General features: G+C 40.3%; 1 protein-coding gene across 1 annotated transcript in view; it reads left to right on the top strand.

The window, feature by feature from the left end:
* The window catches only part of MRPL48 (mitochondrial ribosomal protein L48), a 50,075-nt gene that overhangs the window by 35,175 nt on the left and 1,177 nt on the right, over positions 1 to 13,723 (top strand). Inside the window, exons 5-7 of the mRNA XM_068554853.1 lie at positions 2,282 to 2,451; positions 11,761 to 11,863; positions 13,354 to 13,443. Of these exons, the coding sequence (XP_068410954.1) occupies positions 2,282 to 2,451; positions 11,761 to 11,863; positions 13,354 to 13,443 (363 nt within the window). The remainder of the gene's footprint in view (positions 1 to 2,281; positions 2,452 to 11,760; positions 11,864 to 13,353; positions 13,444 to 13,723) is intronic.

Here is a 13,723-nt window from a genome sequence, read left to right as displayed (position 1 = left end):
AAGCTGGACACAAAAGAGAACATAGTATATTATTCCATTTTCACAAATTTAGAAAAAAGGCAAAATAAGCATATGGTATTAGAAGTCAGAATAGTGGTCACCAATTTGGGGGTGCTGGTAGTGGTCTGTTTCTTGTTCAAGATACTGTTTATACAGGTATTTTCACTTTGAAAATTCATTGAGCTGTGTACTTATTTATGCATTTTTAGTATGAATATTGTAAAAACATTTTTACTAAAAAATTTTTAAAAGCAAGGTAGATTTTAAGATTCTAACTTTGAATTGATAAAAGATTCATATTATTAAAAATTCAAAAAATATAGAAGGGAAATAGTTAAAAAGTCTACTTCCCATCCCTGTGCCCCAGCCATACAGTTCCCTCCCTCATAGGCAGCCAATGGTATTAGTATTTTTGTGTATCCTTCCAGAGTTATTTTTTTGATATGCAAACAAATAAATATGTAAGTAATTAAACACACACATCTGTTCTCCCCCACCCACCCTTTGTATACGTATGGCAGTATTCTGAAAACATTATTCTACAGTCTGCTTTTATCATTTAATTTATCTTAAAAACCTTTCTGTATCAGTACATAAGGAAGTTCCTTATATCTTCTTACAGCTGCATAATGTACTATTGAATGGATGTGCCATGTTTTATTTAACAAGTTCCCCTCCTGATGGGCATTTAGGTTAAATTATTTCTGGTTGAGAAGCTTTCTTGATCCTGATCTATGTTGTGTTACATATCTGTTTTCCCAGGGCTCATACTTTTTACAGCAGTTTGCACAGGTTGATATGTAGTGAAGCAATACTTTATATGAAAGAGAAGGATAGAAATAAAATAATTTGTCTGCCTCTAAGTTTTTAAAAGGAAGGCTGTCTAAATAATTGGACTGCAGAATTTCAAAGCTAGGAGGGCTGGAAGAGAAGTAATTCTGCACTTCCTTGTGATTGATTTCTTTAAGATTCCGATGAAAGTTAAGATTCTCTCCTTAGAAAAAATGTGCACACATGTAAAATTTTGCTTATAAGTTTTGGGGTTGACACACCCCTTGAAATTCCTTTATGGATTCTAGATTAAGAATCTGTTGGGAGGGCTTCCCTAGTGGCACAGAGGTTAAGAATCCGCCTGCCAATGCAGGGGACACGGGTTCAAGCCCTGGTCCGGGAAGATCCCACATACCACGGAGCAACTAAGCCCAAGTGCCACAACTACTGAGCCTGCACTCTAGAGTCCGTGAGTGGCAACTACTGAGCCCGCCTGCATGCATAGAGCCGGTGCTCGGCAACATGAGAAGCCACCGCGATGAGAAGGAGCCCGCGCACCGCAACGAAGAGTAGCCCCCGCTCTCTGGAACTAGAGAAAGCCCGTGCGCAGCAACGAAGACCCAACGCAGCCAAAAATAAGTGAATAAATAAATAAATGTATTTAAAAAAAAAAAAAGAATCTGTTGGGAATTCCCTGGCGGTCCAGTGGTTAGGACTCTGTGCTCTCACTGCCAAGGGCCCCGGTTCAATCCCTGGTCAGGGAACTAAGATCTCACAAGCTGTGCGGCATGGCCAAAAAAAAAAAAAAAAATCCTTAAGAATCTGTTATCTAGCATAACCCCATTAATATAAAAATTGAGGGCTTCCCTGGTGGCGCAGTGGTTGAGAATCTGCCTGCCAATGCAGGGGACACGGGTTCGAACCCTGGCCTGGGAAGATCCCACATGCCGCGGAGCAGCTGGGCCCGTGAGCCACAACTACTGAGCCTGCTAGTCTGGAGCCTGTGCTCTGCAACAAGAGAGGCCGCGATAGTGAGAGGCCCACGCACCGCGATGAGGAGTGGCCCCCGCTTGCCGCAACTAGAGAGATTCCTCGCACAGAAACGAAGACCTAACACAGCCAAAAATTAATTAATTAATTAATTAATTTAAAAAAAAAAAAGAATCCTTAAAAAAAAAAAATTGGGAAACTGAGGGCCAGATTTGGAAGGTGAGTCTCAAAACTAGTTAATGGCAGAAGACAGTCACATGTATTTATGTTAAATAATGCCAGCAATATTCCCTCTCCTTTCATTGACTGATGCTACAGCCCAGAGTGTCAACGGAGGCTGCCCATTCCTTCCCAGGAAAAGTTCAGTTTATAGGTAGGGTAACCTGAGAGAAAAATGGTAAACAAATTTAATTGAAAGATTGATTTTTTTAATGTATATATATATATATCAAGACGGTATGGTTAGAATTTCTTGTACAATACTTTGATTTAGTTTCTTTCTCTTTTGTTTCCTGTTCAGCCCAGGAAGAAGAGGGGAAAAGTGGAAGTGAGACCCATTAATTTGGGGACAGATTATGAATATGGGGTTTTAAACATTCACCTGACTGCATATGATATGGCCCTGGCAGAGAGTTATGCCCAATATGTTCACAACCTCTGCAACCATCTCTCCATTAAAGTCGAGGAAAGGTATGAAAGATGCCTTTGCATGGGATGTTCTTGGTGTGGGTAGTATGCTCTGCTTTATTATTGTTAAATGAAGTTTTGAGATATAATTTACATGTAGTAAAATTCACTCTTTTTAGGTATATAGTTTGCCACAATCAAAATATAGAACAAGTCCATTAAGTTCTTAAAACAAAAAGTTGCTGGGTGCCCAAGGTGTAGTCAATTTCCTCTCTCTTTCCTCTCAAGTCCCTGGCAACCACTGATTGATTTTCTGTCCCTATTGTTTTAAGTTCTCCAGAATATCATATAAATGGAATCATACAGTATGTAGCTGTTTGTTTCTGGCCTCTTTCACTTAGCATAATGGGTTTAAGATTCATCTGGGCTTTTGCAAGTATTCTGTTGCTGAATAGTATTGCATTAAATGGTGAACCTTAATTGGTTTATGCATTCACCAATTGATATACATTTGGATTGTTTCTAGTTTATTGGTAATTATGAATAAAGCTGCCATAAGCTTTCTCATACCAGTTTTGTAGGGGCGTGTGTCTTCCTTCCTCTTCAATAACTACCTAAGCCTGGGATTGTTGGGTTGTATGGTGAATGTATGTTTAACTTTATAAGAAACTGCCAAACTTTTTCCAGAGTGGCTGTCCTATTTTGTATTCCCACCATCAGTATATGAGAGTTTCAATAACTCCTTACCCTGGTCAGCACTTGGTTTGTCACATTTTTTTAAAGCTGTTCTAGGAGATATATGGTGGTATTTCATAGTGGCTTTATTTTCTTCTTCTTCTTCTTTTTTTTTTTTTTGGCTGCACTGCGCAGATTGTGGGATCTTAGTTACCTGACCAGGGATTGAACCACTGCCACGACAGTGAAAGCGCCGAGTCCTAACCACTGGACCGCCAGGGAATTCCCCATACAACACTATCTTGATTACAGTAGCTTGATTACTGAAAAAGCAACTTTGTTCTTTATTCAAAATTATTTTGGCTATTTTAGGTCCCTGGGTTTTTCATTAAAATTTTAGAATTAGCTTGTTGATTTCTACAGAAAAGAGCCTGATGGAATTTTGATGGGGTGTGTTGAATCTGAGGATCAATTTGAGGAGAATTGACATCTATTTTGAGTCCTCTGATCCATTAACATGGTATATCTCCCCATTTATATAGATATTCTTCCCCTCCTCTGCTTTTTACATACTCTTTGGGTTTGCTGGAAAACGTAGGGGAGGAGAACTAACATTTACTGACCAGCTATGCCAAGCCAGGCACTTTACATATCTTATCTGAATGTTTGAGAAAGTGTGGGATGCCCTGTGGTTTGCCTTAGATAACATTAAATCACGTGGCGAGAAATTTCTTCCCTTTTTAATTCTTTTTAAACCTAATTATGTCAAGCAGAGATTCTTCGTGTTGTGCTGGTATGTCCTTAACACCGCTGAAGTACTTCCTTATCTTTATAAGAAAGAGGGGACCTCAGGCTCAGAGTCTTGGCAAGCACCACCATCTAGCTAGAATTTTATAACATTGTTTCGTTTTCACTCTATTTATTTTTAGCTTACCTTCTATTTATGTCAACTGATACTTGTTTTTCTATTTATTGTAGTGATATAAAGTCAGGCTTATTGAGGTATAATTTACATTAGTAAAATTCACCCTTTTAGTGAACAGTTTCTGTGAGTTTTGACAAATGCATGCAGTAGAATAAATACCATCATAATCAGGATATAGAACATTTTCATCATCCCAAGATGATGAAAATCCCTCCCTTTGTAGTCAATCCCTTGTCCCACCCCCAGTCCCTGCAACTATTGATTTATTTTATGTCCTTGTAGTTTTGCCTTTTCCAAAATGTCATATAAATGGAATCATACAGTATTTTTCCATTTGAGTCTGGCTTCTTTCACTTAGCATAATGTATTTGAGATTCATCCATGTTGTTGCCTGTGTCAAGTAGTTTGTTCCTTTTTGTTGCTGAGTAGCATTTCATTGAATGGATGTACCACAGTTTGTTTATTCATCTGAAGGACATTTGTGTTGTTTCCAGTTTCGGGCAGTTACAAATAGAGCTACCAGAAACATGTACAGGTGTTTGTGAGAACAGAAGTTTTCATTTCTCTAGGAGTGTGATTGCTGGGTCAAATGGTAAGAGTGGTGTATTTTTATTTTTATTTAGTTTTAAAATAAATTTATTTATTTATTTATTTATTGGCCATGTTGGGTCTTCGTCACTGCACGCGGGCTTTCTCTAGTTGCGGTGAGCAGGGACTACTCTTTGTTGTGGTGAGTGGGCTTCTCCTTGTGGTGGCTTCTCTTGCTGCGGAGCATGGGCTGTAGGTGTGTGGGCTTCAGTAGCTGTGGTGTGCAGGTTCAGTAGTTGTGGTGCGCAGGCTCAGTAGTTGTGGCGCACGGGCTTAGTTGCTCTGCAGCATGTGGGATCTTCCCGGACCAGGGCTCGAACCCGTGTCCCCTGCATTGACAGTCAGATTCTTAACCACTGCACCACAGGGAAGTCCTGTACTTTTAAATGTGTAAGAAACTGCCAAGCTGTTTTCCACAGTGGCCATACCACTTTTCACTCTAACCAGCAACATGAGTTCCAGTTGTTCCACATCTCAAGTTTCTTTTTTTTAATTAATTAATTAATTAATTAATTAATTAATTAATGGCTGTGTTGGGTCTTCGTTTCTGTGCGAGGGCTTTCTCTAGTTGCGGCAAGTGGGGGCCACTCTTCATCGCAGTGCGCTGGCCTCTCATTATCGCGGCCTCTCTTGTTGCGGAGCACAGGCTCCAGACGCGCAGGCTCAGTAGTTGTGGCTCACGGGCCTAGTTGCTCCGCGGCATGTGGGATCTTCCCAGACCAGGGCTCGAACCCATGTCCCGTGCATTGGCAGGCAGATTCTCAACCACTGCGCCACCAGGGATGCCCTCAAGTTTCTTTTTAAAATTAATTTTTAAGTGAGTTGATTTAAAGAAAAATATTTAATAAATAATAGTTTGGGTGGTTGGTTTGCCATTGTAGCAAGGTAATACGTGGCATAATATGTGGATATGGCAAAAATTATACTTTCTTACTCACTAGATATTAGTATATTCCCATTTTATAGATGAGTAAACCAAGGCTCTGAAAGGCCAAAATTCACAGAACCAGTAAGTTGCCTGGATTTAACCCAGTTCTCCCTGACTCCAGTATTTTTAATTATATAGTATTTTATTTTAAGTCCTAAAGCCAAATTTGAACTTTTAAACCTTTATTACTTAGAGTATAACTGTGCTAAATGTGCTCCTTAGAAGACTGGATAATCAGCTGTGACTTTAGCTCTCACAGCTGATAGTACTTCAATTGTTTTAGGCCTAAAGATGTGCTTTATCTTTTTCTGATGCCCCAGAGACTTGGTTGCTCTTTCAGCACTTGACACATACCTCTGTCATGTCACTTAGTGCTCTGGGCTGTAATGATCTATTCATGTGCCAGCTCCCTTCCCCTGTGACTAAATAGGGACTTGTGTTCTTCTTCATTTCTTCAGTACCTAGCATAAAGCCTGCCACATGGGGAACATTAAGCCATTCTTGAAAGAATGACAGGTTCTTGAATATGACTACACAATCCAGTTGTGTAGTATACATTTCCTAAAGTTTAATGAAAGTGCTTTTAAGTACTTAATTAAAGAACTGCTGGTTGAGCCTCTTCTTGCTCTGTGGTAGGCATTGGACTAGACATTCTGACTGGAGGATACAAAGGTAAATGCCCGATTTCAAGGAGAGTATGTGTGATGTGTGTGTGCACACATACACACACCAAAAAAAAAAAAATTATAATGTGGAAGTGATAAGTGAAAGATAAAGTTTAATATAAGTTCAAGGAGGCAGAGTAGCATAATAATTTAGAGCAATGCTTCTCAAAGTACCACTCTGCGAAGATATTAGGAGCTTATGCCAAAATGTACATTAACGCTTTGCTTCCTTCATCAAGAAACTCTTGCTATTGAAAACAAAATGTTGATTGAATTAAAGTGTGTTTACTGACTGTTTCATGCTTCTTATCTTGTCTTGAACTGATAACAAGCAGTTTGCTTACCAGCAGCTTGTCTTTGGATCACACTTTGAGTAACAAGTGGTTAAGAGTAAAAGCTCTGGAATCAAACTGTCTGCATTTAAATCCTAGTTCTACCAGTTATTAGCAATATGACCTTGAGAAATTCTGAACCTCAGTTTCTTTGTCTTCATAATGGGGATGACAATTTTCCTATTTCTTTGAGTTCTGAAAATTAAATAAGAAAATATATAATAGCACTTAACGTTATAAACACTCTGTAAATAATATTATTGTTATTAGTAATTAATGAGATGTTTTTCAGCTGGCAGGGATTAGGGGTAGCATCTCAGACGTGGTGGTGGCAAAGAGGCATTAAATGCCATTTACAGAATGTTATCATACCTACAGTGGATCAGCTCCTTGGAATAGTGTTTTAAATTTTCAGAAGGACTTTTAAAAATATTTTGTTTTTAATACCCTACTGTGAAAAGCTCTGGCTGCATTTGAGTAAAGGCAGGCAAGCAGTAACATTTGTTGAGCACCTACTATCCTAACAGCCAGCCACTCTGCTAAATATGTTTTTTGTATATTATTTTACTTAATTCATACAAGCACCTTGCCATAGTGGATCAAAACATTGATTCTGGAGCCAGACTGCTTAGGTTTTGCTCTTGTTCTGCTACATTCTTACTGTGTGACATTGGGCAGTTTCCTTAACCTCTTTGTGTCTTGGTTTCCTCATTTGTAAAATGAGGTTAATAAAAGTACCTATCTAATAAAGCTATTGTGAAAATTAAGGGAGTTAATATATTTAAAATGCTTACAACTAAGTCCAGAAACTGTTGGCTGCTATTATTATTGTTGTTATTATTATTATTAATATAATAAAAGCTTGCCTATAGTCATAAGTGGCAAGGTCTGGATTTGAACCCACTTCTTTTCCTCCAAATTCGTAATTCCCTCTGACTGGTCCTCCACACTGCTTTTGGTGTAATCTTACTAGAATGGAAATATGATCATGTCACTCTCATGCTTAAATTCCTTCCAAGGCCTCCCATTCCTTTAGGATCAAAATAAAAGTTTCTCACATACCTGGCTAGGTGCTCCATGGCCTGGGCTTGCCTCTCTCACCTTAACTCACACTTCTCTCTCCCTCTCCTTCTATCTCCAGTTACACTGACTTTGTTTTTTGTCCTTTCCCACCTCAGGACCTTTGCATATGCTCTCTAAAGCCTAGAATACTCTTTCCCCTTCAGCTAATCAACCCCTATTTTTTTCTTAGGCTTTATTTTAAATGTCACTTCTTCAGAGAACCTCATTAAGTTAGGTCTTTATGTTATATATTTAGGAGAAGTAAAGGGTATATGCTTCCCTGGTGGCGCAGTGGTTAAGAATCCGCCTGCCAATGCAGGGGACACGGGTTCAAGCCCTGGTCCAGGAAGATCCCACATGCCGCAGAGCAACTGAGCCCATGTGCCACAACTACTGAGCCTGCGCTCTAGAGCCCGTGAGCCACAACTACTTAGCCTGTGTGGCACAGCTACTGAATCCCGTGCACCTAGAGCCTGTGCTCTGCAACAAGAGAAGCCACCGCAATGAGAAACCCGCGCACCACAACGAAGAGTAGCCCCCACTCGCTGCAACTAGAGAAAGCCCACGCGCAGCAATGAAGACCCAACACAGCCAAAAATAAATAAGTAAAATAAATAAATTTATTTTTTTAAAAAAGGGTATATAACTTCCTTTTCAAAATGCTCATTCCTTACCCTCATAATTACTTGACTATTATTGGACTCTAAGATATGTAAGGCAGGGATTGTTTCTGTCTTCATCAGCAGTCACGCTAAGACCTTGCCCGGTACCTGACACATAGTAGGCACTGAATGAATATTTGTTGACTTGGATTGAGTTCCAATAGGCATGAACATGAATTCTAGGTTAACAGAATGAATGACGTGCTGCTTTTTGCCTCTTTCCTGGTTCTTTGCTCCAAATAGTAGAGCATAAAGAGATGTTCATTTTTAGCAATTCACTTCTCTGCACTGATTGAGGTTTTCAGACCATCATATCAGGCATTCTTACTGCCCAGCTTTTCAGAGATAAAATGATTTTCTTTTCTTCTGATTTTCATTTTATCTTGATCCATTTTTCCTTTAGTAGTTGGGGGTAGGGCTCTGACCTTGAGATGGAATTGAGCAGGGGAGCTGTGTGCTAGCTTTTGTTCTATAAATGGTCTGCCTTGCTGCAGCTGCAGCTCACCCAGAAGATGAGAGGAAGGGGCCTCTCCTGTGGGTCCTTTAATTTGCCTGCATCCCTTGCTGAGCAGGTGTCTGGAGAGATGGAAATCTTACTCATCTGGGAGCAGTTTCCAAGCCTGAAGCTGACCCAGCTCCTGTTCTCTGTGGAGAGTAAAAGCATCATTCATCATCATTCTCTGTAAGGCTGCTCTTTCCTTTTTTTTTTTTTTAATCCACTTACATTTTTTAAAATGGAGGTATAACTTATATATAGTAGAGTCCACAGATTCTAAGTTCCCTAGGATCCCAGCAGGGTCCCTTGGGTCCTATCCCAGCAGTACTCTTAAAAGCTAGCACTATTTTGTCAGGTTAGGTTGACTTTTGAAATTCAACTACTTCATTTCTTCCCTTCTGTTTTTTTGTTTTTTTGTTTTTAAATATTTATTTATTTATTTATTTATTTATTTATTTATTATTTATTTTGGCTGTGCTGGGTCTTAGTTGCAGCATGCGGGATCTTCATTGCGGCCTGTGGGATCTTTTTTTAGTTGCATCGTGCGGACTTCTTAGTTGTGGCATGTGAACTCTTAGTTGCAGCACACATGCGGGATCTAGTTCCCTGACCAGGGATCAAACCCGGGCCCCCTGCATTGGGAGCGTGGAGTCTTACCCACTGGACCACCAGGGAAGTCCCTTCCCTTCTGTTTTTACTATCTGATCATCCAAGTAATGTTTATTGCAGAAAATTTGGGAAGTACAGAAAAGAGTAGATACTAAAGAAAAAGATACCTATACTCTTACTACTCAAAGGCCTATTCTACTTTGAAATGACTAGAGTTCTCAGTATTTTTTTTTTATCGAACTATGTCTGGTTTTTCTGTTGGTTCTCTTCGAGGGCCTCATGCCTCCTTACTTTTGTAGAATGCCGTTTTTTGGAATGGCAAACATCTATGTTCATTCTTTACATCTTGATAAAGCCCTACCTCACCTATGAAGCCTTCCCCAAGCTCTCCCCCTTCTCTCCCTCTTGTCCCTGTAACGTTTGGTACATACTTATATTGCCTTTGTCTTCCTGTAGTGCGGATGTTTGTGTACATACCTGTCTCTCCAAAACACTCTTAGCAAGCTCCTTGAAAGCATAGACTGCATAGTGCCCACCAGACTGCCTAGGACAGAACAGGATCTCAGTAAATGTTTGTTGAAAGAGTGAATGAATGAATAAACAAATCAATGGAATCTTGTAAGTGTTGAGGAATAAAATGCATGTTTAGTGGCAAGAATGAACAATTCTCACTTTATTCAGTCTTATCTGTGGAATGTCAAAAAGGAAAAAGAGCATTTTAGAGTGCTGTTTACTTTTCTGAAAACTTTTACATAATTACCTTATTTGATTTTCCATAACAAGTCTATGAATGCATCCCAATTTTTTTTTTTTTTTGGCTGCACCACATAGCATTCGGGATCTTAGTTCCCCGACCAGGGATCGAACCCATGCTCCCTGCAGTGGAAGCATGGAGTTTTAACCACTGGACCGCCAGGGAAGTCCCCAATTTTTTTATATAAGGAAGTTATTACCAAAGGTAAATTTGAAGAGATTGTGCTGTAAAATGGAAGGGGATGTTATTTAGGGAGGCTATCTGGAAGTTTGCAGTACCTGGCATTTACTCACTGTTTATAAGGGCAAGGAAATTGGCATTTGTAGGCACAGTATGCCTGGCAAATTACTTATGTAATCTTATTTAATTATTGCTACAACCCTATGAACTAGGTATTATTATCTTCATTTAATAGCTGAAGAAACTAAGACTCAGAGAGCTGAATTAGTTTGTCCAAGGTCAAATAGGTAGTAAGTGGCAAAGCCAACATTTAAATCCAGTACTGACTCTCATGTTTCTAATCCATTTTCCGTTACGCCAAACTTCTTTTAGTAGCAGTCTGTAGAGGGCCATGCTCCTTACTCTTAATTGATGAAGCTTTGTGTGGCATGAAAATTCAGCAATCCTACTGTTGTTATTATTATTCCATTTATCTTCAGTTTGAGGAATTTTTGGTAAGATGAACACCACACTAATACCATATTTCTGTGTAGCCATCAGTCCTATCTCATCACCATATCTGATTCTCACAATAGTCTATTGATATAAACCTAGATTGTAATCCCCTTTATACATGGAGAAACTGAGGCCCAGAGTGGGAAGGGACTTGCCTAAGTAAATATTGCTAATAAGTGACAGGGCCAAGACTTGACCCCAAGTCCAGCACTCTTTACTGTGGCATGTAGATCTGCTAAAGCCGACTGTAGTGAGCAGAGACTCTACAGCAATGGTTCTCAACCTGGGGACATTTAACAATGTCTGGAGATAATTTTGATTGTTAACACTTCGGGGGTACTACTGGCACTTTCTGGGTGTAGAGGTTAGGGATGCATACTCCAGCCCCACAACAAGAATTATCTGTTCTAAAGGGTCAGTAGTGCTGATGTTGAGAAATCCTGCTCTAGAACTGGAGCAGGGGACTTCCCTGGCGGTCCAGTGGTTAAGACTCCACGCTTCCATCGCAGGGGGCACAGGTTCGATCCCTGGTCGGGAACTAAGACCCCACATGCCGCACGACACGGGCAAAAAATTTAAAAATAAAATAAAAATAGAACTGGAGCAGGATTGGGTTTCGTGCCTCGTTTCTTCAGAAGAGGTGAAATACCCAAGGTTAGCCTCCAAAGTGTACCTAGTGATGAGCCTTGATTCTTTTAGAACTGGCTATTCTTTAGTAGCAGTAAATACTTAGTAATCACCAGGTTTTATTCAGAGTGTTATATTAGGCATGACTGGGGATGCAGGAAAGTATTAGACATGGTCTGTCCCCTCACAGAGTTTAGAGATTTCTGAAGGAGGCATAAGAGGATCTGGTTACTTTGCCCCTGGCTGAAGATAAACAGCCTTAGATTGCAGGAGCTACTGCATGCAGTAGTGGCTGTACTCAGGGACTACCCTGACTGAAGTGGTGCTGGTGGCTTAAGGGAACCCTCCCAATAGCTGACTCTTCCTTCCCACAGTTATGCGTTGCCCACCAAAACCGTGGAGGTGTTGCAGTTGCAGGACCAAGGCAGCAAAATGCTCCTGGACTCAGTTCTCACCACCCATGAGCGAGTGGTTCAGGTAGGTACTCTGGGAGAAATTTGAAATGTATTTGCCTCTCCTGGTTCTTTTCTCTATCCCGATCTCTTGGTTGAGCTTCAAACCTGCTATCCAGTTGTCTACCGGGTTTCTCCACTAAGATGTTCCACAGGTGCCCTCACTCAGTGTATACAAAACTAATTGTAGAGGGACTGATGTTTTTTTCCTGTAATCCTCCTCACCTTTGAGCTTAATGCTTGACCCTTCTTTGCCCTTGGGTATCCATTCATTCTCCAAATTCAGTGGCTTCTACCCCTTAAAATCTTTCAGATCCATCCACTCTGCTTTACGCTCATATCAATGTGATCATGTCATTTTCCCGCCTAGAACCCCTCAGTGGCTCCCCTTTTGCTCTGTACCCATTAGCAGTCACTCCTCTTTCCCCATCCCCCTAGATCCTGGCAACCACTAATCTGCTTTCCACTTCTATGGTTTTATCTCTTCTAGGCATTTCTTCAAATGGAATTATATAAAATATGGCCTTTTATATCTAGCTTCTTTCACTTAGCATAATGTTTTCAAGGTTCATCCATGTTGTAGCATGTATCAGTATTTCATTCCTTTTTACTGCCGAGTAATATTCCAATGTATGGACATCACCCCTTTTTGATCCACTCAAGAAACATATCAGGAAGGTAACCAGAGGGATGTTAAGGTAGTAACACCCTAAATCTATGTTAAATTTTTAAATAATTAAAGTACTTACAATCTTGGTTCTTTAAATATTATCAGGAATAAATTATTTGAGCTACATTTTATGACAGCTCTAACTTGCCACTGAGGCTCACAGGATAAAGTTTGAACTCTTTTGATTAGCACCTAAGTGCCTTCATGTTACTCCTCCTGCTTTTCTTCTTCACACCCCCTTTCATTCGGGCCACACATGGCACTAGTTTTAATTCCCTAGTACTGTGCTATTCCTCCATGTTTTACTGAATATTGCTTCCTCTGCCTTAAAAAAAACTCCACACTACTGTTGAATTCTCCCGATTTACTCCTGTATTTCAAGACTCTAACCAGATGTTACCTCTTTTGGAAGCTTTTTCTGACCCTCCTGATTGTTAGGTAGGTGTTTCTCTTGTGGGGTCCTACAGCCCCCTGCATGCCCTTCTACCACATATCTGATTTAACTCTGGATTTTCAGCACAGGGTCTGACAACAACAGGTCCTGGTCTATGTGGGTAAACCTGAGTTGATTCAGAAAGTCATCCTGGACTTGACCTCTTGATCCAGTTATGACATTCATTGCCTACAAGAGCAGATATTGGCCATGACCATCTTAGTAACCAGACAACTTGGCAGATCAGCAAGAGAAATCCTGGAAAGTCTGGGCTCCAAAACCAGCTCTGGGTGTTAATCCTTCACCCAAAGGCCCTCTAGCTCTGCTGGAGCTGACATTTGAGCCCTTGCCATGTCTGCCCAATCACCTAGGTTTCAGTGCCTCTCTTAGAGCATCTTCTTTCCTTTTGCAGATCAGCGGTTTGAGTGCTACATTTGCAGAGATTTTCTTGGAAATAATCCAAAGCAATCTTCCTGAAGGAGTCAAACTGTCAGTGAGGGAGGTAGGTGCTAATTTGAGAAGAGGCCCGCTGGTGGGCTCAAAATATGGAATAGAAAATCTGGACTGGCTGGCTTTAGAAACAGAAAGACATGTGAATAATTTAGCCCAGATAATAATAATCAGGAAAGGTGTGCAGGCTGCTTTACCGTGATCATTATTCTGGCTTTTCCAGTGCATCAGGGATGATGCTTTATAGACCATGGAAGTTGAACTCCATCACAGCATCCTGATGTTAGGGGTGAGCCCATTACACCCACAAATTCCCTCCCTTGAGGCAGTTG

The sequence above is a fragment of the Eschrichtius robustus genome, chromosome 11 (genome assembly GCF_028021215.1).
Source record: "Eschrichtius robustus isolate mEscRob2 chromosome 11, mEscRob2.pri, whole genome shotgun sequence".
Classification (NCBI taxonomy): Eukaryota; Metazoa; Chordata; class Mammalia; order Artiodactyla; family Eschrichtiidae; genus Eschrichtius; species Eschrichtius robustus.
Note: the sequence above shows the minus strand (reverse complement) of the source record. Positions and strands in the feature narration are given on the sequence as shown.